The following is a 27,314-nucleotide window of genomic DNA, read 5'->3' as shown; positions in this document are numbered from 1 at the left end:
CCTAGAATATCCCGTATCAAAGCCATCCAGTCCGCCATTGCTGATCTGTACCGGAAGTGGCACAGCTTGTGTTGGAGGATCGTCTATACGTTAATGACGATGGCATACTTCGTGTACTTCTGTTACGCAATGCTTCACAGGTTTGGGGATGAAGGTTCGATTCGGCTCCTTGTTTGTACCGTACTGGTCGCCGCATTCTTTGCAGCGAAATATACCTACAGATACTTTGATTCCGTAGCCGACAACTGCAACTATTTGGGTTTCTGTATGGACAGGAAAAAGTCACAGAGAATGTTGGATGCGTAAGTTAGGCAATTCATTTAAGCATAGTCTATATATAACAATGACATCGTGAATTGAGTAATTCTTTGGACACGCAGTATGAAGATGACAGGTACAGCGTAATGTTCCATTGAAGTAAACTTGAAATATTGAAGATTTTCTTAATAGTAAGAAAAATGAAAATATACGTGTTCCAGTATTTAAATTTTTCCCTCGTATGTATTATGGAGTTTGAAAGTCATCGATAACAGTTTATATTGTCGGTAAATTGTTAGAGAGTAAACCCACCCAAAAAAACATGACGGTACATTTTAATGTAATTTGAACGAAAGTTTTACGATAAAAATATCGAAGCAATGGTGCATACATATGTACATTGATAACGTTTTGTAAAAAGATGCTACCTATACAAAACACTAAATTGTTATAAATTTTTAAACAAACCGTTGAAGAAGTTGCCTTATATTTTATCTTCAGTCTTCGGATGCCTGTTGTCATTGGTACCGCCTTGTTTATTGTCATCTATATAATAATGGACATCGCCATGGAAACTCCAAGAAACCTCACATCACTGACTGGAGTGTTGTTCTTCGTGGTCACCTTTTTCGTCTTTTCTCATGATCCATCGGGGGTAAGCGTTGTGGCTATAGCTTGTGGTGTACATGTTGAATATCTTTAATACGCGAATGGTCAACGCCAATCATTGAAAGCCACATTTAAAGACAGTTATTTATAAGTATGATCTGGCTTTGTATAATACCTTCATATGCAATAATTTCTTTATCATGCTTAGAATCCAAAATCCGTTTCTTTACTACATATATAACTTGTGATACTTGGATAACTTGTGATCTATGGATTGGTTTTGTTTGGTTTGTAAGTGTTTTAAGACCTGACAGGTGTTGGTGGTGGAGACAAACCACTGACCAGCGGCCAGTTTCTGGCAACTGCCCCACGTAGGCCTCCAACCCGCGACCACTGATTCCAGACTGTCAAACACCTTTACCACGTGACCATCGCGGCCCCGTGTGCAATGAACATTAAATTGAAAATAAAAATACTTTAACTATAATATTTTGATGAATTATTTGTTTATTCAGCTACATGTAAAAATTGTTCTTAATTTCTGTTTCTTTTTTAGGTGAAGTGGCGCCCTGTATTCTGGGGTTTGGCCCTCCAGTTCCTGTTTGCCCTGCTTATCCTTCGTTGTCGGTTTGGGTTTCAGGCATTTAAATGGCTAGGCGAGCGCGTTTATGAGTTTCTATCCTATACTGACGAAGGTTCGATGTTCGTTTTCGGAGAAAAGTACACTGACCACTTTTTTGCATTCAAAGTAAGCTATTTCTTATTTCGGTAATATGTTGCTGTATTGATGTGTCTTTCAATATCTTTGGACTGATGGTCAAAATACATGTTTAAAGTTATCAAAATTATCGATAGAAATCACAAGTGAAGGTATTTCTGTCTTACTGTTTATATAGAAATTGTCAGCACTCATCTTTCTAATGAATTTTTAAAAAATGGATAATGTGTTGGTTTTTTTTTTTTTTTATTTGATTCGGCAACGTAACGTTTATTAGTTGGTCATCTGATAGTGATTTCGTTCATGTATTACAACTAAATGTGCATGCGCTTATCGTATAGCCTTATCGACGGCGATTGTATTGTCATCTCGAGGTTTCCATGTCAAGTTTTCTTCAGGAAAGTTAAATAGCAGCAACCAATGCAAAACTTGTTTTTTCCTAAAATAAAATAATATTTTTTAACAGACAGCATCATTTAGTGGAGAGGATCGGTTTCAATCACAAATCTAGGAAAAAAACTTTTTTTTGACGGGGATATTTTTTTTTTTTTTTTTTTTAAAGGCATACAATTATGATATTGTTAAATACATGTTTAAAATGACAAATCGTGTTCTTTCGTGTGAGGGTTAAATGGATAATATGCAATGGGGTTAAAAACAAAACAAATAGATAATGATACACAAATAGATGTCCACTATGTTAATCATGCGATCGTCTTTGGTTAGTTTCTTTGTAATTATTTTTGATATGTGAGTATGTTGATTCGATAAAACGTTCTGTAGACAATGTAAAGCTTGATATTTCGAAAAGAATGTCATGTAAACCCCGTTTGTCAGCTGATGTCGCTTGGTCACTTTCAGCCAACAATTCCGCTGTTTTGAATCTAGGAAAAAATTCACATTAATGGCGTTTTTTTGTATTTCGAACAGACTGATACATTTTAACTGCGAATAAGCATATAATTGGTAACAAGAATATATATAGATGTTTGTCTGCTCTACGAAATTTTAATCATCGTCTTCCCTGCTGATTTTTAGCTTATGTGGATTAAATCCTCTTTGATCTCTTACAAGCCACGAGACACTGTACCGTCTGTGACGTAACCAAAATCTATATTTTACAACTAATTGCTTTTCATCATGAATTCTCCTTTCTGATTCAGACTGTTTTTGTCTAAAAGCGCTGTGTATTTGGTCTGTCTACAGGCGCTGACAGTGGTGGTGTTTTTCAGTACGACAGTGTCTGTCCTTTATTACTTAGAAGTCATGCAGTTCATCATCTGTTACATCGCCCGCTTCATGGCCTCTACGCTCGGTACATCGCCCACAGAGTCGCTAAATGCAGCTGCCAACATATTTATTGGACATGTAAATATTGGACACCTGTCGCCTTGTTTTAGTCACTCCGCGTTCTACGCCTTATAAGGCTTACACACACACTGTGATAACACATGTAGTACAATACTTAGAGAGAGTGAAATGCGTGTTTGGTTCCGTGATGTTATCGCCATCGTCTGATAAAAATGTCCTACAGTGCATGAATATATATATATATATATATAATCCGCCTGAAGAAGCCCTAAAAGACAGAAGGGCCTAGCGGACGATCTGAAAAAAATATGTTTTTATTCTATATATTGTATCTATATTGATAACTTTGATGGCTGATAGCAGCCGACACAATACAACGACAATACTAGATTTGATCGAGATCAAAACACGGGATTACCATCAAAAAAATGATCTAAATATGTTCTCGGACTGACGGTCGCTTTTATACGTTTCCCTTCGTTTCCCTTCGCTTCTCTTCTTTGACAAACCTTGTACCTTATTCATATCATAGGGTCAGGTTAATTCTGAACGGTCAGCATTGATAGAAAGCTGTTTAGTGCTTCTATATTCCCTCCACTCCCAACCCCTATATGTGGATGTTATGAAGTCTCAACGAGTCTGAATCTGAAAGAGTTATTCCCCTTTGTACAGCTTGTAGAAAATACATTGACCATTCCTTCAACAATCATCTGACCTTTTAAGCGTTTATTGTAGGTTTCACATGTTTATTTACATGCAACATAATGCTGTGACCTTGATACTTTACGAATATCCTTATAAGGATGTACTCTTAAAAATGTTTTGAATCATTGAATGTTTTGAAGAATTTTGAACTGTAATTTGATTTTTATCATTTGACACCTGTGATCTTGAATGAAGGTCAAGGTTAACGATTTGCGTTCATTTTGTAGTCAACGATAATGCTATTGATGTGCCGAATATCAACTCTGTACGTCTCTAGATTACGATGGAGAAGAGTTTTTAGTGCAATTTTTTGAAAAATATGTTTTTTGGCGGGAAAATGAACATTTTTCAAAGTGGCATATCTTCGTCAATTTCAATGCTATGACATTGAAACTTTCACAGTATCTTCATTAGAACATGTGTTGTTTATTTATTTTTTATTTTTGACCTATATTTGAACCCATAGCGAGACCTTAACGAAGATTTACAAGAAGAATTAAGCGTTCATGCAATACAACAAACGCTTATGAAGTTATGATCGTTCGAAAAACGTTAAAAAATGCTCTATCTAAAGATCTGTAAACTGGACCGTTAACATTATGATCATGATTGAAAAAAATAAAGATCGATGTCCTGTATTACATACTGAAATATGAACGTTATATCTGTTTTCGTTCATGAGATTTAACTGTTAACAATATTTGTGGAAACAACAATTATAGGTATTTCCATCCGAATTGGAAATCCCTAATGAGAATAAGAAAAATCATAACGAAAACAATAGGGGTTTCCATCCGAAATGGAAATACCTAATAAGACATTTATGTACATGTACACTTTTTAAAACCTGTATATAATGTAAAAATACAACTACAATTTAAGACATTTATGTACATGTACACTTTTTAAAACCTGTATATAATGTCAATGTGAATTACTGGTATTTACAATGTCAGTCGCTAAATGTTTTAATTCATATGAAATTATATGAATCCCCATTGATGACGCGATTTAAACACCAATAAACATTAAAATTAAATGAACTGACAAAATAGGCAATGCTGTTAAATTGAATGGTTTGGTTTGGTTTATTTTTGTTTAACGTTCTATTAACTGCTAAGGTCATTTAAGATCGTGCCTCCATGTGTGTAGTGTATGCGTGCTTGCGTGTATGCATGTGGGAGACAGGGTATGTTGGCGTGTTTGCCTCCTTGTGATAGCGCGGATCTGATGCCGACTTTATAGTGCAAATGCCATGCCGAAGGCACCAAGCACAGCATCCCGACTGGTCTCATTATACTGACAACGGGTGAATCAGGTGTTTCAATTTCTGAACGTTAAGCAGGGAGTAACAACTACCATATTTAAGGACTTTAGTATGTCCCGGCCTAGGGACAGAACCCATTGCCTTCCTCCCCTAGGTGACCGCTCAACATTTAAGCCAAAAGTGAGGTGTTGCCAAGCAAGGCGATAGGAAATAAAAGGTTGTTAGAAGTAGAAAGGAAGATAAAGATCCCAAATATTGCATTAAGCGCAGAAGATTTATTTTGGTAGCTTGTGTATATCAAAGCAAATCCCCAATTCTGCCTAGGGTTCCCCCATTAGTCCTCTCATACGATACATGCATTGGGTACCAGCAGGTGTATTCTTTCCCGATCCCCCACCTGCAGGGGTTTGTTTGTATAGAAGGACATGCCGTATCATTCTTAAACGGCACTAATTAAACACGCATTTACACGCAAAGCATATAACATGAAAATGTTGATACTGTAAATATCTAAACAGTAATACAATCGTTTACATAGTTTTAACTTGGCCAGAGCTAGGAATATGTTGAACTCTAAAGCTTCCGGATGTTTATATTTTGCTTATTTTAGTCATTTCTAATTTCAGAGCGAGGCTCCACTGTTAATCAAGCCGTTCCTCCCGGAAATGACGAACTCGGAGCTACACGCCGTACTGACGGGGGGTTTCGCCACCATTGCCGGTACAGTCATGGCGGCGTACATTCTGATAAACGTGAGCGAAATTAATAACAGCATTAATCATTTTATTCACGTTATAGCAGGTACTTAAATAAGTTTTAACAAGAACTGTTTCTAAAGACAAATATATTGTTGTTGCATGCAATGTACATCGTACGGGCTAAAAGCGTGATAAATATACGTTCATAGAACTTTGTTTCATAAATTGTTGTAAAATAAATGAACTTGAGTATAATAGCTTTATGGCGATAAATAATTAATTTGCATTAAAAAGGAAAGGTTTCCAACAAATTGTGTAAAATTTTATGTTAACAAGGAAAAGTGTCAGATAACGCTTTGTAGACACGCCTATATTCTTTTTTTCAACCTGTTTATGTGGATTAAGGGTTTCCAGTTTGAGAGGAGATCAATGTTTATATCCAATATCATACTGTATACTTTTTCTCCAGTAGTCTGATCGTTTTTTAAAGATGACGTATGTCTTTGTTTTAAGATATTAACGTTAGGTCATAAAGTGTACAATAATTTGTATTACTTGCGTCACCGTCTTGTTCTTCGCTATTGGTACAAAGGCTCGCTCTAACCGATGTAAAATGATAAACACCCGACCATTACATGTAGTCCGAATTATTCTGACATTTTATCGACTTTTTTTTAATATCGGTCTGCGTCGATTAACGTCAGAACTCCGGCCCTCTATAACATCCGGGAAATAAGCGACCCGCGCCAGGATCGCTCTTCAAACTGACATTTTAGAAACAAATAGTCACTTTCACACACATGTCGCACATGGATCGAAATATCTATTCTTTATGCACAAGATGAACATACATAACATGCCTCAAACAACCAATACAATCACTAAAAACATATTTTTTTTAAACTTACTCTGTTATACTTTACGTTTTTGATAGCGCCGCATTATAATACCACGTAACTAAAATCTCGTCATAACTTTGGGAAAAACCTTCGGTAACGCGAGATTCACTTTAAAACGAAAACTGAAAATATCCTACTTTGCCATAATGCTCTCCTGTATCCACGTGTGGTTTTCCAGACAAGGGCGGTTTAATATCACGTTCTCAGTTTTTAATCTATTTTTAATGTATGACGTGTTTCAAACTTGTTTTAGAATCATGCTAAGGATGTTATTTTTGCTCAAAGTTTAAAGAGGGCGAAGTGCTGACGTATTCACTCTGCGTCATCGTAAATCATTATTTAGAACTTCACATGGTTAACAAAGAGTATGCAGCGGGATCTTTATATGGAACACTCTCTAAAATACATTTAACCTAAAGTGCAAGTCCTTCAAAAAAACGGATTTACTTTTAGGAACATCTTATCGTCATTTGCCATATTCTAATATACACTTTTGGGGGTTTTTTCGTTTTACACTTTTAGTTCCAATATGTATTGCCCCAAAATTGTATATTTTAGCTGTGGCTGAACAGGGTATGTGTAATGTGATCGTAGAGCTCCAAGATAGACGAAAATACATTTGAACTCGATACTTATATTTTTCTAGTATTTTATGGTGTACATTGTATGTGAAATGTATAAACATAAACATACAGTCATAAAAACAAAAAGAACACCGGAGCGTTAACAAGACCATAATTCTAACTCATAATCGATAAAAAAAACCTAGGGCACCTGCGTTTCCTGCGACGGACACGTGGAAGAGACCAAAATTGATCTGCTACCTCGATTGTAGCACTTCGCATCTTTCTCTTATTCTATCTTCCCTGTCTTTTTCCTCTTCTCTCTACTTCCTGTTTCAGGAGTTATCTCCCTAGGCACCCGTCCTCATACGATCTTTGCTGTATCGAGGACGCTAGACCCCAAACAAACAAAAATCATACCATACAAATATATAGGTTATTTTTCCAACGAGATCCTGATGGCGACCGTGAAACATAGTTTTTATCAGCCTGCAACTTTGGAGATCCGTTGTTGTAAGTTTTTTGCTAGCAATCGACATATTTCTTGGAAGTCATGATATTTGAAGCACACTCTTGTGTACCAAATCAACTGCGATATGTTAACACCATATGTTGATTTGTAGGGATGTTGCTATCAAGATAGAAAGGTCGACCTCCTCCTTATCGTACATTTAAAAAAGCACGTCACTCATATATAGTGAATCTCAAATTCGTCTAAGTTTGATGTGATATTTATGAAACGAATTGAGAATGTTTTCATTTTGCGCGGCTGTACAAGTTTCATAAATCTCATACAAAATGGAAACGAATGTGACATATGACGTAAAAAATTGACAAAACATCAGTTTTAAAATCGTTCCCAAATCTGTACAATATTTGACAGTAGCTTCAACTCATTTTATTATTTAAATTGTCAGTTTTTGTTTAACTTTGCATTCCTTCATCGAAAATACGTGTTGGTTATTTGTGATGCAAGTTAGCCGCGTCATAGCGCGCGCAGTTCCAGAATCGCGGTCGCACATGTTTCCCAGCCGGACTAGTCACTGTCCTTGTCTGAAACGATTCTTTTTGGTTTAATGGCTCCTGGATGCCTGGTGTTGTCCTCTTTTGGAACAACATTGATGTGGAAGTGGTGTCCTGTATACCCATTCCCACCAAACATTGTGGTAATCAAGTCCTCCGAGAATATTCACTGATGAGGCCGTGTTTGTGAGTCACGGTGTTGTTACAGGTCTGAGTCAACTGATTCTGTTGATATTGTATTGAGGCGAAAGCCTTGGTCCCTAAAGGGACGGATAATATGCGCAAAATGATCTTGTGACTGTAATTATTTACAGATTGTTTATGTCTATGAACAGTTATTAGCATAATTTTGTTGGTATTCCTTGTAACATTAGGCCTAGTTGGCTCGTCAGATACCAGTTTCAGACGGTTTCTTGGCATATCAATCGCAATATCAACTCCGTCCATCTTCACTTAGTTTTGATAGAAGAAACATTTTTGAGCAGAGGATGTTCACAATTGATCAAGAGAGCTTTTTTCATTCTTCAACATCAACACACCGTTAATTCCTAAAATCCTTGTACCCATCATTTCAGTTCTTAAGTATACAGTAACAGAATATAACTGCAGCCCCGATTTAATGGTCCTGAGAATGGTAGTGACAAGTTTGAATAACGACTTTGTTGAGCAACTAGAATAGAGACAGCGATTAAACATTGTCTGAAAGGATTTCTGGGAAGTTTTGGAATCGAATACAAACGAGGCAGGTCCGTATCCTCATCTTTAGTGCGTAATCGGAAAGGTTGTAATAAAGAAGCATTATTTGCCTTTACTTCGTCTTCAAAAAAAGGTATGGGTAGGGTTCTTGTTTTTTTTAGCAATTCCTAGTTATTTCTGCAAGCAGGTTAGTATAATAGTGTGTTTGCAGACAAAGATAAAATTATCATTTGCTTTGCCTGTAGACACAACTGCATACCTACCATGTAGATAGTTGAGTGCGATTTGGACATTGGAGTCAAGAAATGCAATCTTTAGTTGTTTGCACTGTCGGTTTCAAGCATTTAATATTTTTTTTATTTTTTTAGTAATTGACCTGATGAATTTGACCAACTCTGAATGTGAACTCATTTCAGCATGCTCCTGTTTTGACCAATGTCTGGTGTTGTCTTCCACAGTACCCAATAATATTCCAATATTGATAGAAGCGTTACCATCAGTATACTAATTCAGTGATAACTGGGTTTATGTTATATGTTTTGTAATACAAAACTGTTCCATAGGAACTGCATTCTCGGCGTTATATGTTGTGATATGAAGTGCGGTTTTTTTTTTCCTGATAAAGGAACGGACTGCCTCAGAAATTTGCCGACTTTCTTTATTTGCAATGCCGCTATTAATTCCTTTTCTGTACTGACAATGGCAGTTTAGTTTTCGGACCAATCTACTCCTTTGTCAAAATACACCCACAGCATTATCCCGTCCCCATTTGATCATGGCTTTTGCGAGGACGTTGTTTCCCAAACAATCAAACAAACAAAAGCCATGAATATCTGATATTATATCATATCAATTTGGCTAGTTAGTGGTCAAAGGCTAAAATATGATAAGCGGGACGATTCCAACTTTCTGATCGGTAACTTTCCCTTCCTTGATAGTAATATGTAGGGTGTTTATATGTCGTAGTGGATTCGGTATGTAACAGCTTGATCTCCATGTATGATGAATGTGTTGGACGGACAAACTAACAACACACGGGTTTCCAAAGGTGCAAGCTGATGGACAGGTTTTATTGTCGCCATCAGGATCTCGCAAGGAAATATGTTATGACGGTCGATGATTTTTTATTATGCTCATAAGATGTGTTTGTGGTTTTGTTGTCACTGCCTGGGTTATCGATGTGAGGACGTGACATTGTTTGAATTCGACTTGGATTTACATGGCGGGTGTCGTCAATGAAGCAAAATACGTCTGCCCTTCTCTGTGTACTTTTTCCTTCGAGTCCGAATAATGGTTTTGTTGACACTTCGGTATTCTCTTCTCTTATTGTTTAAGCATACATCATTATTTTATGTATACAACATGCGTGGTACAACATCATGTGGAATTTCTTTTGATTCTATTATATATTCCTCTAGATGACACTTTTTGCAAACGAACTAAAAACGTAGGATCTCGTTAAGTTGTATCATAAGGCAATCAAGAAATTATGTTTTCCGTAGGTCGTTCGTTTCTGTCGGAATATCTGTTTCTTTATAAGTTTGGACTAAGCCGTCAACATATTTCTGTAAAATGTAGATATATGTGAAAAAAATGTAAGATATTGGTCTCAGAAGTAGAGGATAAAGGTCAATTAGTGTTCCTAGAGAGGCCCGCTATCGGATAATAACAAATATTTTAGTATATTTTTAATACATTACCTGAACGATCAAATTGTTTTATACCATTTTTTAACGTTTTTAAATACACTTTACCCTACAGTTTTTGTACAGGTTCAGATATGTGCTGTTGTCTTTTTCTTTAAATCTATGGTAGATATACTATATTTTTGTTTAAATCGTTAGCAAATAATTTAAAATGAATTTATAGCGTTACATGGAAAAATGCACATTCTAAATGACAAATACTCTGATCGTCAGGGAGTATATCCTCAAAGAAAAACAAAACAAAAAAGTCTCTTTCATGTAAGGTAGTTTATATGTATTTAAATATGTTTATATTTCAACAGGTGCCCGCTAATCACCTCCTCTCAGCATCTGTCATGTCCGCGCCTGCAGCGTTAGCGATGTCCAAACTGATTTATCCAGAGACAGATCGACCACGCGTTCACCCTAACAAAGTATACCAGATGGACAAAGGGTAACTAGGTTCAAAGCTATACACCAATGTAATCTAAAAACAGGAAACAATAACGTCATACTTACAATATCACGTAGAGAGTAAACGACACAGTTATCTGAAAACTAATTTATTTTACCTCCCATAAAATCTTCCATCAGACAATTAATTGTCAAATATTACATTTTTCGTATACCAAACGAGCAAAACACAACAAGAAATAAATTCCATTATGGTTTGGATGCAGACAGGTGAGGACAGAGGCACCAATTTTACAGCCAAAATGAGGGGGGAGGGGGAGGGAATCTCTATCATCGTACTCAAAATATTCCAAGGTCGAAATTACGTCAAATTTCCCCATAAAACAAAAACAATGATGTAATTATTTAAACCCTAGAATATACATGTCAGTTGAGTGTATCCCAGGTGGTCGCGACCTACAGAACAAAAGTTAGGACATATCAATGACACACGTCATTATCGACATTTTATTCTCAAGTGGGAAGTAGTTTGTTTTCTTCTTACTATTCAGATGGAAATAATGTCAGTTCAGTTCATAACATATTTCATATGTATATGTAGACATGATTTCAAAACATTCTTTATTATGTTTTAGACATAAATAATTTTATCATTTATGGATTTCATTAAGGATGAATTAAAACCTTCCACATTCATCAATCACTCTGTGTCCCAGTCATAATATCAACACTGATCAGGTATACAGCGCTTCACAGATGATTGATATACAACTGATTGTAACTTCTATTTTATTTTCCCGTTCCTGTATAAATTAGTCCAGAGAGAAATGTGATCGAGGCAGCTTCAAATGGCGCATCCCAGTCCATCAAACTCATAGCAAACATCGCAGTGAACATGATCGCATTCATTGCTATGCTTGAGTTTGTCAACGCCACTTTGGCTTGGTTTGGAGCCAGAGTCGGACTAGAACCACCAGAGTACGAGAGACTAACATTTCAGGTTAGCGGTTAGCTAAATGCCACTAACTAGTACATCACCGTCTGAAATCTTAGATGATCAGGGTAACGAGTCATGGCACTATTGTTTGGAAGTATCAATAGATATAATTGTCCTTAACACGCTTTCCCATATCAGTTTTATGTACGTCCCTTGATTACAGTTATAAGGGATCGAATAGGTGTCATATGGCCCCACTTTCCCATATCAGTTTTATGTATTTCCTCTGATCACCATTATGTTATAAGGGATCTAATAGATGTCATATGACACACTTTCCCATATCAGTTTTATGTATGTCCTCTGGTCACCATTATAAGGGATTTAATAGATGTCATATGACACACTTTCCCATATCAGTTTTATGTATGTCCTCTGGTCACCATTATAAGGGATTTAATAGATGTCATATGACACACTTTCCCATATCAGTTTTATGTATTTCCTCTGGTCACCATTATAAGGGATCTAATAGATGTCATATGACACACTTTCCCATATCAGTTGTATGTACGTCCCCTGATCACCATTATAAGGAATATGATAGGTGTCATATGACACACTTTCCCATATCAGTTGTATGTACGTCCGCTGATCACCATTATAAGGGATCTAATAGATGTCATTTGATACACTTTCCCGTATCAGTTTTATTTACGTCCCTTGATCACCTTTATAAGGGATCTAAAAGATGTCATGTGATTTATATACGTACAACAGTTTTAAGGGACATGCTTAACACCTTTATCTCAGACTGTCCCTGTTTCCTCTATTACACGTCTCGTTTTATAAGTGACCAGTTAGAGGTCCAGAAGATTTGTTCCTTGATAGACAGTAGATGACTACGTCTGTAAGCACATTTCTGTCACATTTTAGAATAAAGTTGAAAGATATCGTCTGCATTTGAGCAATGAAGGGAATTCAACTTATATTTCATGGTAGTTTGGAGTTTCCTGGATGTTCATTGTTAAAATGTTTATTCCTGTATTGTCCTAATGTGTAAAGCCTTTGTTATTTACTTTAAAAAAAATCCTTTCACTGTTCCAGTTTGTATGTTCCTATGTGTTTTGGCCTATTGCCGCGATGATGGGAGTTGACGTCGCCGATTGCCGTAAAGTGGCGGAAATGATTGGAACCAAAATATTTATCAATGAACTTGTAGCATATACAGAACTCTCTGTTTACATAAATAACAAGCACAACTTAACATGGTATGAGAAAAGAATGCGAAACATGACGTCATGGGTTGCCAACGGAAGTGACGTATCTGAATGGTATTTCTCGGGAGAGAACATTGTATACAAGGAAATGAATATAACCCTGCAAAAAGGAGTAATGTCTGTAAGTCTGTTTTAATGTTATTTATATGTTAATTTAACATTTTTCTCAAACCTCCAAGCGGCGCGAATCGCGACCTGGGTTTGATCTGTAAACACTTTGTCCACTTCCGGTGCTTCCCCATACGTGAAAGCCTTCTGGGAAATTGAGGTCACATACTGTCCATTAAAATATGATGGTAACCACTTACGGTATCGGTATTTATTACAGTTTATTAGTGAAATATACTGAATTCTCCATTTGATAAAAAAACATATTTTTAATGCAATGAAGATGAACAAAACATTATATTTTCACAAGAAAAAACGTCACTCTCAGTATTGTCCAATCTGAACGGTGCATTACATTCTCTGCGTAGATTTTCAGTTTCAAGTTTAGATGAAGTGACGGCAGAATTAGTGGCTGTGTTGTCTACCTTATCAGCATACATTATTGTTTTTACATAACTACACAATAAACATATTTTTTGTCTGGAAAACTTACCAGATAATACTAGCAAACGGCAAAATTGCAGTGAAAATCCATTCAAAATGGCGCTCTGTATTGTTGTCAAGCGTGACGTCATTACAACTTGACGTCAAAAACTGCGCTGGACATTCCCGTGCTTCTCTGATGTAGCAATAATTGTGCCGCGTGACGTGAAAAAAATGGAAGAAATAGGAATGGTTTTCCCGTTCAATACGATATATTGATTTCACTTGTATAAAACGAACATGTGATAACAACCAATAAACCAGAGTTGTGGCAAAATGTGTTTTCGTAGCAGTCTCGAGAGGTAATAACAATTATTCAAAGGAGCGAGGGCTACGATTGAAGATTTAACTAAGAAGACGGTTGATATTTTATCCAATAGACCAATAAGTCCATTGCCAAAGAAATATTTGCAAAAACGCTGCGATTTTGACAAAAGTCATAAATGATATTTTATGTAAATCATCTTATGTCTCGGCTTCTCTCTCTCAGAAGATGACTTTATTACCATATCGTTGACATTTAGGCCTAAACGTGCGGTTAAAACTGTACATTTGCGTGCTGTGGTACAATTATTAAGTGCAATATAGAGCAAAATAGATGGATATTGATTGAGCGTGAACGCAATATTCTGAACGACAAAATTAATGCCATTAACAATTTATATAATCATAATTTTATAGAATCAAGTATGCAGGATCCGTTCCCTCGAAGTTGTTGGACTGTCAGTAAGTCATTTTCATAAAAAGATTTGGTGTCCAGCAGCTTTGCTGCATTTTCTTGTTACATCATGAAAATGTATAGACCAGTAATGGCGGTGAAGAACCCATTCCTTTATGCCAACACTATGGTAGACGTATGCTTTGTGTATATTTTGTTTCTTCTGCGTTTTCAAAATGCTAATTCATAAAATAACTTATTTACAGGATAAATCAATAGTTATTTCGACATATGCCTTGTGTGGATTTTCAAACGTCAGTTCCCTGGGAATAATGCTGGGAGCACTCGGTGCGCTGGTTCCGTCTCGGAAGTCGGATGTTTCTTCCTTAGTGATCAGCGCAATGATAACCGGGAATGTAGCCTGCTTTATGACGGCTAGCATAGCAGGTATAAGTATTGTCAAATGAAAAATAGGGCATTAGGCCGATCACCGAAGGATGTTCAAATTTTCATTATTTTATTTCTGTTATCATTTCTTAGATATGTATATTCTCCTTGTGTTTAATATGTACATTTTTTATTGTTGTTTGATTCTTAATAATTATGAATATCTAATTGCCTGACTGACAGTGGTCCAACTACATGTACACTTACTCATTCATCGTGATACTATATTGTTTCAACGCTGTAGACCATAATGGACTCATCCAGATCAATGCATGGTAGAGTCTACTGAAGTTACATAGGGGTGAAAGGGTTAATAGCTGATGCGTAAATTGTACTCTTACCTGATTGTCTTACCTGTATCTTAATGACCTACGTGTACATCCGTTTAATTCTGTAAGGGTATTCTTCACAGGACAAGTTTGAAACTGCTCAAACAGGCGTTACTCATTCAGTACATTTTTCAAAATACCTGGATTAAAGGTCAAACTCAAAGTATGTGCTTGTTGCGTTTTGAGAGGTAATACGCTTACTCACAAAACGGTTACATGTATGTAAAAGATCGAGTATTACCACGTGTCAATTTGAGAATGAGATATCCCATGTTGTGCTTTAAAATAGTGATAAGTACAATGTATAGAACACTCTATAAGTAATCACTAGAAATATAAAGTAAGGATGCACATATTTATAACTTGAGTAAGTCTATTCTATGCAGTTAGCCAAACTAAGTAAGCATACACTGTACCGTAAGGTCACTACGTCATTTAAGTAACACTGGTACTAAAGGTCAAAGTTCAATTCACTTTCTAGGGGATAACAGAAACATAATTAGAAAAACAATAGAAAGGCAAAAGGTGAAAATATTAATTGATAGTGTGACAAATGTTACAGCATTTCGCTACAACAGATACAAGGTAATTTTAACTGATATTTAATTTTTACCGTGTAAATAAACATAATTCTTATAACAAGGTCACGGCCGTCATCTTGGCCTGATATATATTAAGTAACTAGCTGCAGAAAACCTAACAACAAATGCATTTAGTGCACCACATTTCTATTTCATCCTTTCAGGACGTATCAGTGGTTCTAAGGTTAAAAGTGTCTTAATTGGTAAAACAATTCTTAATAGTGAGCTTTTAATGTATTCTCGAGTAAACCTGATCACTTAAGAATCATGTTCCAAATTGAAATCCAAGCTATAGTGTGAAGAAAATACGGCTCCAGTGGTAAATCCATAGTTGCTGCTGATATTTAAGTCATTATATTGACAAACCACGGGATGATGTAATGAAATCGGTCTTTATTAATTGTATTGCAGTACATAGGGATTATACTGAACATGAAAAGTTGCTATAGTATAGCTGAAAGAAGTCTGCTGTATCCATGTCATGTTGTACCTCAAGCGAACGAGATTTAGCGATCTGAGGTCTTTATCTGTTTTGTGATGGGGTTTCCATGTTGACAACTTCACGTATCAAAAAATCATAATGGTAATTTTTTTCATTAGATATTTGAATAATATCGCTACTTTAAGAAAATGCACAACATACATTTGAATCAAAATGACTATAACTACGACCGTATGTACCGCGACACGTTCGTTGTTTTGCATGTCGCTCAGGACGATAGGACTAAGGGCGATAAACCCATACTATTTTGTACCAGAGGATTTTACGTTGTCCCCTTACGGGACATGACAAGTGTACAATGGCACATTGGTGAGAATACTTTATATACTTTATACCACCTACCGGTAGCATGATAAGATTATTATCATGGTTTGTCAGTAAGAGAAAACTCAAGAAAAATTTGAGAACAACTTGAGAACAACTTGAGAAGAACTAGGGACCGGGTTTTCCCATTTCTCAGCACTTGGGAACGTATTTTTTCAAAAAAGAATGTCTGCTCGCGCCTGGTGACGTCATGCACCGGAACTACTTTTCCGTATATCAAAGGTCAATTTAACTACGAGATCAACTTTACTATGAGGTCAATTTTACTACGTCTGATCTGTTCGTCTGTTCGTACGAGTTAGAATGGCACTGCAACTGTCAGACTTCATGTCACTTAATGATACCGATTGAAAGATCTGCTTAGTATTGAAGATGCAAATGTAAAAGAAAACAAACAAATGACACTGGATGAAGAAATCATCACACAGAGGAGCCAAAAATATTTTTTGGGAAAGTTTTTGAGAAACAACGAAGCTGGCCAGACAGCTATTATAGCTATTACACAGAACAGGAACACTGTCAGGAAGATGATGACTTCAGTGAACATTTTTAAAAGATAAAGAAATACAGGCTTTGGACTGTAGGACTCTAGACATGTAGTTGGCAGAGTTTTACCTCGGAATTAGAAAGAGTAAATCTGGGGCAGGTAAAGACTATGAGGCTTCAGCTTTACTTGGCCATGCATCAATGATCAAAAGATTCCTTAAAGGGAAGAAGTACAACAAGGGCATTAGTAAAGACATAGAATTTAAACACTTACAAGACACATTGAAGGCCAAGCTTATCCAACTGAAGAAGCAAGGAAAAGTCAACCTTCACAATGCATCAGATCCACTAACATCAGAAGACAAACAGCAGCTAAAGGTTCAGAAAGCCATGCGTAAACATTATACTTACATATTTATGAACAACTTGGACTAAGAGGAGCAACAGAACACTACAACTGAAGATGGGGAGACATTACACTGAAGAACTTAAATGGTCGGGATGTTTTGAAACACACCAGTGAGCGTCAGAAAAACACCAGAACAGGTATGTTTATTTAAGATTTTGAAAATAATGAATTGTTTGTGGAAAAACTGATTCAAATCATGACAAAATAGTCACAATTGATCAGATGTTATACAATAGAGTAGTTAACAAATTTATTCTGATATTTCAATAATTTGTAAATGTACAGTAGGGATGAAACGACCATTTTGTTAAAACGATAGGTTTAAATTTCAGGCTCTGACCCATCGAACTGGAAACCATATGTGATGAAAGCCTGGGCAGTTCCAGCAGACCCAATCAGGCGTCCAGTCCAGACCTACAAGGAATATCGCAGTAAAAGGCAAGCTGCTATGTTATCAGATGAGAGTCCTTTTTACTTGACAATCATCAAGAACCCTTAAAAGGCTGTATGGTATGCAGAAGTACCTTGTACCTTGGTTGTGAACAAAATAAGATCACTCGATCCAGAAATGGCAAAAAAGGGCAACGTATCTGGTAAGAAACTAACAGCAGTATCAGGGAGGAAAGGCGAATAAAATTGTTGAATGCTTGTTTGATTGCACAAAGGTGGTGTAGCATTCTTGCCGTACAAATGTGAATACTTTAAATTTATGCTCCAAGAACTCTTTGGAAACACAACAACAAATGTCTAACCAATTGTCTGTTGGATCTACTCTCTCTGGTGACCGTACATCAACAGCTTCTGAGGAAACACCTTCGACTATCAATTATCAACACCCTGTCTACCAAGTTCCGCCATCATATAGTTCTTTCATTCCCTGCATTCTGGCCAGGACCCACACTGTTCCCATTTTACGGAAAGCATCCACATGTACCTGCGTACTCTTCAATGCACCCTCCCTACACAGCTACAGCAGGTAAAATTATAATTATTAGCTTATAGAAAACTTAACAAACAAACAAACAAACAAAAATCTTACTTGAACTTACTTACTCGGAGGATCTTAATTGATTGCCATTGACTTGAAAAAGATCTGAAACTTGTTAACGCTCACTTTTAATTTCACAGCTGATAACCACTTACAAGCTGAAACAAGAGGCCCATGGGCCTAAACGGTAACCTGAGTCCTACAGTATTTATTTTTGTTGTTGAAATATGTACCATTATGAGTAAAAAAAATTGTCAGGACCATGAGCTGATCATTCCTAGACCAATTTTCAGTTAGATCGGCCAATTAGAACTTGTTTTTAAGTTTGAAATAGGTATTTTCAAAATAGCGGCCATGGCAGCCAAATTGTATTTCTGACCGACCCGAAAAATAACAACACTTTGTCAGGACCATGAGTCGATCATTCCTACAAAGTTTCAGTTCAATCGGCTTAGCAGAATTTGACTTTAAGTTTGAAATAGTTTGTCAAAATGGCGGCTGTGGTGGTCATATTGGATTTCTGATCGACCCGAAAACTACGAACACTTGGTCAGGGAGATATCAGTAATCTTCCCATGAAATATTAATGAAATCCCTTTGCCAGTATTTCAGCTTAAGTTGAAAATGTAAAAATGTTAACGGACGACGCACGACGCACGACGGACGACGACGGACGAAGACGGATAGCAATAGGTCACTTGAGCTAAAGCTCAGGTGACCTAAAAATATTGATTCCACCTGAAGCCTTATTCCCTACAATGCGTCCTTCCCACCGAGCCACAGTACGTATAGGTAAGCCATGCTTCGACTGAATATTTCTTGACCACAGTATGTAACGAATATGTGTATCAATTAAAAGATGTCAATTTCCTTCTTTACTTTAGGTAACCAGCAGGTGTCAGGTGAGGAACCCTTGATGTCACCCAAACCCTAGGCGAAACCGTCCCCCATGCCACCGCAAATATGACTACCAAATCCAGGTACGTATAAAGCGTTTTTATTATATGCAATCAGACGTGATTTATAACTTTTGTTTTAAACAAAACAGTTGTTTAAGATTGAATTGTCCTTATGATAGTCACAAATATAAACGTTTCCATTACAGACGTACCGTCTATTGGCCATGTTGGATCTCTATTCACCGTCTGTACTATCAGTTTTGGCCACAACTCCAACTTTGAAAACACTTCAGGAGTCACAGCCACACATCAGTCAAAACGGAGAAGAGTCTGCGTCATCGATAGCGATAGCGAATAAGGGAGGATTAAATGAATGCTAACTGATCTGACGTATTTTTGTTTTGTTTACTCGGTATCACAGCTTGCAGCTCATTCGCAGAGACGTATCACTACTATTCATTAATAAGTAGTCCGCGGAAGAAAATAGTCCATCATAAACAAATTGCTGTTAATTCCGTCTTAAAATTTGTGAGGAAATTAATATAATTTTAAACGATAATATGCAAATAGAGCAGCGAATGGAAATGATATTTTCCAAAATATTGTTTTTCCTCAGTAAAGTAAAGTTCATTGTATTCCTGTGCGCGAAAACACTTGTATTTGTTGACATTTGTCGGAGAACTAACTTGCGGTCCGTTGAAAGATGCAATGACGGGGTTTTAGTCGATTTGTTATGGATGGTGAAACATATAAAGTAGTAGCATATAGATGATAAATAGTTTATCGCAAAGTGTTTTCAGGGTTTGTCGTGAGAACAATGTTCTCACCGCTCGCACGTGGATAAAATCTCAAGTCCACCGTGCACGCGATGAGAAAATTGTTCTCACGACAAACCCTGAAAACACAGTTTGATAATCTAAAAGTATAACGGAACTTTTCACGACAGTTTGGATATTATCTTGCCTTTATCAACTTTGCTTGAAATGCTATTGTTTATCTCATACTTTGTAATTACTCCTTGGCATCAGCTCATTTTGGCCTATAGTGCCGACCATTTGCCAAGTTTAGGAAGGCGATGGGTTTTGCCCCCAGGTCAGAAAATAATAAAAGCTCTTGAAATTTCAGTTGTCATTCCTAAACGCTCAGCGACTGGCTATAATGTGACAAGAGGGAATACAGTGTTTGGTACCTTGGGTATGGTTTTTCAGAGAGGTAGCACTCTCAAATCGACATACGATCTGTACAATCTGAAAGAGTCAAATACACCAATGCCCAGCCTCCAGTACACCCGTACATATTACATCTATGGAGGCACGTCCTTATTTTACCTTTTCTGATTTTACACGTTAAACCCTATAAACAGATTATCAGTTCTACAGAATGTCTTCCTGTTGTTCTGGTAAAGGATGTTAATACGTTTTCTGACTTTAAATTTGTTGACGTATTAAAAAGACCAAATTTAGATCTGTTAATCAGGGTTTGCTAAAAAGTGTCAGAAACAATAGGAATAAAATGTCAACACCTACAATAAATAAGGGATAGGCGTGAACGGGGTTTCCGCAACCAACAATTTGGTTCTGTATGGAATAAACAAGACTATCATCGGTGGAACAAAGATGGTTAAAAGGTCAGTGTTCGCTAGGGCAGAGGTCATTGGTAAATAAGATATAGGTCGCTAGAAGGCCATTAGTCCGAAAGAAAATGATTGTAGGAAGTAATAGAAAACCCAATTAGGGAACCGAATCACGAACGTAGGTACAGAAAATACCTTTCACCGATTCAAGACTTTTAATGCAGATAAAGTTGAATGAAAAATCTGAAATCTGGACAGCCAACCGAAACATACAACGCGAGTTAAACCAATACAAAAGTAATCGGAAAACGTTTGTTTATGTCTGTTATTGATCTTGATTTCAATCTAGGGAGGTTCGTAACAGAATAACACGAAACGAAAATTAAATCTGAGGGATAAGAGGGATTGTTTTGGTATTCAGTATTACTTTCGTGAATAAAAGGCAAAATGTTAACTTTTCATTGGAGATAACGCTGGAGGCTTTCGTAGACTTTTGGGTGTACGAACTTTACTAAGTGACAGTATTTCAGAACCGGCTATTGATATACTGTCAGTGCAGTACAAATTCAGTAGATATCTAGAATGTGGGAGGATGTGATGGGCTTCAGCAATACACCTAAATGTAGATGCACAAAATGCCCTTTGTAACGCTCAGTGATACTTCTAAACATCTTATAATTGTTGTTTTTTTCACTGACCTGTGTGAAATGTAACCCACCTGTCATCTGGCGGAATTGTGTTTCCTTGCTTCGTGGTATTCCAGATGGTGATAAGAAATGTGATTTGATTCCTAAAAGCTTAAAGCTAATAGATAAATGTCCTCGTCATTCTCTAAAACAAAGAAAACGTTGACGTTTTGAAGTGGGTAATGTGTATTTATGGTGCTCAAGACGACATTGTCGGGCTGGAAATACCGTTTGAATGACAACGAAGCCGTAAATGGGTTTTTTTTCAGCGAACTTCGAGCTTGTGTTTCGAAAGAAATCCTCTCATTAGAATCTGAAAACACTTAGGAAAATGTTCTTTATTAACGCAAAAATCGACAAAAAACAACAGTAAGATGAATTGATTGAATTAATGTTTTAGAATGAAGAAAGTTAGAAGCATATGGATTAGACACCAGTGTTCAATACTACGAAAAGGATATCAGAGCTATTCAAATTTGGCAAACATCATTAAGTCATTCAGATGTACATAGGTTCCCTTATATTGTGTCTTACTACAGAACATCTACTTTACTCACTTCTGTCTGCATTGACAAAACAGGTAGTAAATACTATACAGTTGGTGAATTTTGGTCAATGCTGATTTTCACGTTTAGTCACTTATATTACTGAAGTTCTACTTCCGGGGTTCCGATCGAGTAAATGATATCATACGGATTAGATATTGTGAAGCCCTTTTTATATTACACTCTTTACATTGTGTACCTTATTGTGAAGCCCTTCTTATATGACACTCTTTACATTGTGTACATTATTGTGAAGCCCTTCTTATATTACACTCTTTACATTGTGTACATTATTGTGAAGCCCTTTTTATATTACACTCTTTACATTGTGTACATTATTGTGAAGCCCTTCTTACACTCTATACATTGTGTACATTATTGTGAAGCCCTTCTTATATTACACTCTTTATATTGTGTACATTATTGTGAAGCCCTTTTTATATTACACTCTTTACATTGTGTACATTATTGTGAAGCGCTTTTTATATTACACCCTTTACATTTTGTACCTTATTGTGAAGCCCTTCTTATATTACACTCTTTACATCGTGTACATTATTGTGAAGCGCTTTTTATATTACACCCTTTACATTTTGTACATTATTGTGAAGCCCTTCCTATATTACACTCTTTACATTGTGTACATTATTGGGAAGCCCTTCTTACACTCTATACATTGTGTACATTATTGTGAAGCCCTTCTTATATTACACTCTTTACATTGTGTAAATTATTGTGAAGCCCTTCTTATATTACACACTTTACATTATGTACATTATTGTGAAGCGCTTTTTATATTACACCCTTTACATTTTGTACATTATTGTGAAGCCCTTCTTATATTACACTCTCTACATTGTGTACATTATTGTGAAGCCCTTCTTTTATTACACTCTTTACATTTTGTACATTATTGTGAAGCCCTTTTTATATTACACTCTTTACATTGTGTACATTATTGTGAAGCCCTTCTTATATTACACTCTTACATTTTGTACATTATTGTGAAGCCCTTCTTATATTACACTCTTACATTTTGTACATTATTGTGAAGCCCTTCTTATATTACACTCTTAACATTGTGTACATTATTGTGAAGCCCTTCTTACACTCTATACATTGTGTGCATTATTGTGAAGCCCTTCTTATATTATACTCTTTACATTGTGTACATTTTTGTGAAGCCTTTCTTATATTACACTCTTTACATTGTGTACATTAATGTGAAACCCTTCTTATATTACACTCTATAAATTGTGTNTTGTGAAGCCCTTTTAATATTACACTCTTTACATATTGTACATTATTGTGAAGTCCTTCTTATATTACACTCTTTACATTTTGTACATTATTGTGAAGCCCTTTTTATATTACACTCTTTACATTGTGTACATTTTTATGAAGCCCTTTTTATATTACACTCTTTACATTGTGTACATTATTGTGAAGCCCTTTTAATATTACACTCTTTACATATTGTACATTATTGTGAAGCCCTTCTTATATTACACTCTTTACATTTTGTACATTATTGTGAAGCCCTTTTTATATTACACTCTTTACATTGTGTACATTATTGTGAAGCCCTTCTTATATTACACTCTTTACATTTTGTACATTATTGTGAAGCCCTTCTTATATTACACACTTTACATTGTGTACATTATTGTGAAGCCCTTCATATATTACACTCTTTACATTGTGTACATTATTGTGAAGCGCTTTTTATATTACACTCTTTACATTTTGTACATCATTGTGAAGCCCTTCTTATATTACACTCTTTACATTGTGTACATTATTGTGAAGCGCTTTTTATATTACACTCTTTACATTTTTGTACATTATTGTGAAGCCCTTCCTACCCTCTTTACATTGTGTACCTTATTGTGAAGCCCTTTTTATATTACCCCCTTTACATTTTGTACATTATTGTGAAGCGCTTTTTATATTACACTCTTTACATTTTTGTACATTATTGTGAAGCCCTTCCTACACTCTTTACATTGTGTACCTTATTGTGAAGCCCTTTTTATATTACACCCTTTACATTTTGTACATTATTGTGAAGCCCTTTTTATATTACACTCTTTACATTGTGTACATTATTATGAAGCCCTTCTTATATTACACTCTTTACATTGTGTACCTTATTGTGAAGCCCTTCTTACACTCTATACATTGTGTACATTATTGTGAAGCCCTTCTTATATTACACTCTATACATTGTGTACCTTATTATGAAGCCCTTCTTACACTCTTTACATTTTTTACATTATTGTGAAGCCCTTCTTATATTACACTCTTTACGTTGTGTACATTATTGTGAAGCTCTTTTTATATTATACTCTTTACATTGTGTACATTATTGTGAAGCCCTTTTTATATTACACTCTTTACATTGTGTACATTATTGTGAAGCCCTTCTTATATTACACTCTTTACATTGTGTACCTTATTGTAAAGCCCTTCTTTCACTCTTTACATTGTGTACCACATTGTGAAGCCCTTCTTACACCCTTTACGTTGTGTACCTTATTGTGAAGCTCTTCTTACACTCTTTACACTATGTACCTTATTGTGAAGCTCTTCTTACACTCCATACATTGTGAACCTTATTGTGAAGCCCTTCGTACACTTCATACCGTATGTACCTTATTGTAAAGCCTTTCTAATACTAACTCAATACATTGTGAACATTATTGTGAACCCCACACTCCATACAGTATGTACCATATCGTGAAGCCAACACTCCATACAGTGTGTACCGCCAATTTGTGAAGTCCTGCTTACCCTCAATTTCCTATGGATTGCTTATCGCGTTCTCGTGATGCCAAGCTTTTACTCGATTCTGTAGGCATTTCACAGGGTAAAGCCACGGCAACACTCATTTCTCCATACAGTGTATACTGCCTCATGGTAAAGCATAGGCTTACACTGGATATATTCATTACATTGTATAAGCCCCGTTGCGAAGCCATGGCAACACGCTATTCTCCATACACTGTATGCTACCATATTTCAAAGCATAGACTTACACTTGATATATTCCATACATTGTATACTGCCCCATCGTGATGCCATGGCAACACGCCGTATTCCATACACTTTATGCTACCTTATTTAAAAGCATAGGCTTACACTGGATATATTCCATACATTGTATACTACCCCATTGGGAAGCCATGGCAACACGCCGTATTACATACACTGTATGCTACCTTTTTGTAAAGCATAGGCTTACACTGGATATATTCAATGAATTGTATCCTGCCCAATTGTGAAGCCATGGTAACACGCCATATTCCAAACATTGTATACTGTCCCATTGTAAGGTCATGGCAACCCGATATTCTCCGTACACCACCTCTGTGTGAAGCTCTAGGTGCATTCGTTTTTCAATTAAGTCTGTGTTGGTACATGTAACAAGTTCATTTAACTTCTGATATAACGTATATCTAAATGGTAATCATCTTAACCCTGTGGTCTTTGTTACCAATTTATACCTTTAATTGGATTTGTTGGATGTTTTAGAATGCCGTAAAGCCAGCAGCAACGCTGTTTAGTCTTTTCGTTTGATCAAAACGTAATAAAGGGAATCATTACTCAGATACATTCTTTATTCATTTCTTATCTCTAACGAAATTTCAGGAAAACAAATTTGGTTCTCTCTCAATTTCCTGTTGTAAGACAACATTGATTCAAAAGTCATTTATGTAATGGTGGTTTAAGACTCTCCAACTTTAATTTACTGCGATTATATTCATTCTAGATATATTCTTATTCTAGCACATCTCTTGTCCATTTGTTTTATATGTAACGTTAATCAAAAATAAATAAAAGATATTTAAAAAAACAAAACATTTTCTTCTGTTTGATATAATTGATCAAAGATTGGAGGTGCACTGAACAGAAGAATAGGATTTTTTTCTATAAAGCCATGCCAGCATATGTGTCTTCTTGTCCTTAGCGACCAAACTGCAAAAAATCTATACAGGTCTAAACTACTTTTGAAATAGAAATATCTTGCGTCAAACCCCCTTAATTGCATGAATTTAAAAAAAAAGTAAGGGAGTACCGGTTAATTTTATATTGATAATAAGCATAATATATAGTTTCTTGCATACTTTATAGTACTTGTTGTATACATGTAAGTGCTTGCCGCTAACGTTATCGAGGAATCTTAGAAGGACGAAACAGCTGTGTGGTGCAGTGTAACTGATATTCGCATACTACAGCAATTAACAAATTGTATAGGTGCATTCACATGTGTGTGTCTTGCTTTCATCTTTTGATAGTTTTCAAATTATGACACTCTGTTTTAATATTAGAGTTTTTAAAATACCAATTTCATGACTTGAAAATAGAATATTGAAGTATCAACAAAAACATGATTCGATTTGAAAATCGCTAAAACTATGACAGAATATCAACAAATCGAAATTCTTGAAAAAGTACAAGGGAAATAAAACTAGAAGTTCTGAAAGGGTAGGCGTCTTCTGCTTCATCGACGAGACCCGCACTATGGGAAGTGGGAGTCGTAATGTTACTATCAAGAAAGAGAAAGTTCAAGCTAATAATTTTTCAGGGTTTTTTCTAAAATTATTTGCAGGACTTTTGTATAGCGGAGAAGTGGAGAAGACATATCCTCGTGATGAACTGATCTGATGAGGCAAACCTACGTCTGTCAGGAGTCTTACACCCGTCCTGACAGTAAGGAACCAGATGTTTACCAGATGTTTGCATAAATGATGTTAAAGCATCATACTAAAAGTAAAGACAGTTCAGCGTGCTCAGAAGTATATGTGCATATTCACAACAATGCATATCCTTATTTGATGTTTGAAAGGTGTTTAATCCATTAATATTTAGTTTGGCCTGTAAAAAGCATTTAAGTTAAAAGTAAAATGTGATTACCTCAAAAATCACAAACTGGATGTTTCTTTTTGAAATGTTCATTTGTAATTGGTCTAAATTGAATTGCTAAAAGTAAAACGCACTAAATTACCTCTGTATTTTTGCCAAAATGAATAAACAACGATTGATTTTGCATATAAAGGTGTTTGTTATTCACATAATATAATATTAACTTATTTATTTTACAACTATCATGAAACAAGGTTTTACAACTTATATTAATCACTCTTTTTAGCCCGGATGTTAGCGCGGGAGAGGGGGGTGTCTTAATATGGGAGGAAACCGGATTACCCGGAGAAAACCCACGTAGTAGGGC

General features: G+C 36.0%; 1 protein-coding gene across 1 annotated transcript; it reads left to right on the top strand.

The window, feature by feature from the left end:
* The first annotated feature begins 222 nt into the window (after positions 1-222).
* Positions 223-27,073, top strand: LOC110465023 (solute carrier family 28 member 3-like). The gene is made up of 10 exons (XM_021520583.1): positions 223-302; positions 760-913; positions 1,424-1,615; positions 2,792-2,953; positions 5,495-5,620; positions 10,756-10,886; positions 11,663-11,846; positions 12,891-13,184; positions 14,579-14,759; positions 26,694-27,073. The coding sequence occupies exons 1-10, from the start codon at positions 268-270 to the stop codon at positions 26,747-26,749; spliced, it is 1,515 nt and encodes a 504-aa protein (XP_021376258.1). The 5' UTR covers positions 223-267; the 3' UTR covers positions 26,750-27,073.
* Positions 27,074-27,314: the final 241 nt, after the last annotated feature.

This window comes from Mizuhopecten yessoensis, unplaced genomic scaffold (assembly GCF_002113885.1).
Source record: "Mizuhopecten yessoensis strain PY_sf001 unplaced genomic scaffold, ASM211388v2 scaffold11047, whole genome shotgun sequence".
Lineage (NCBI taxonomy): Eukaryota > Metazoa > Mollusca > Bivalvia > Pectinida > Pectinidae > Mizuhopecten > Mizuhopecten yessoensis.
This window is presented reverse-complemented; position numbering and strand designations above follow the sequence as displayed.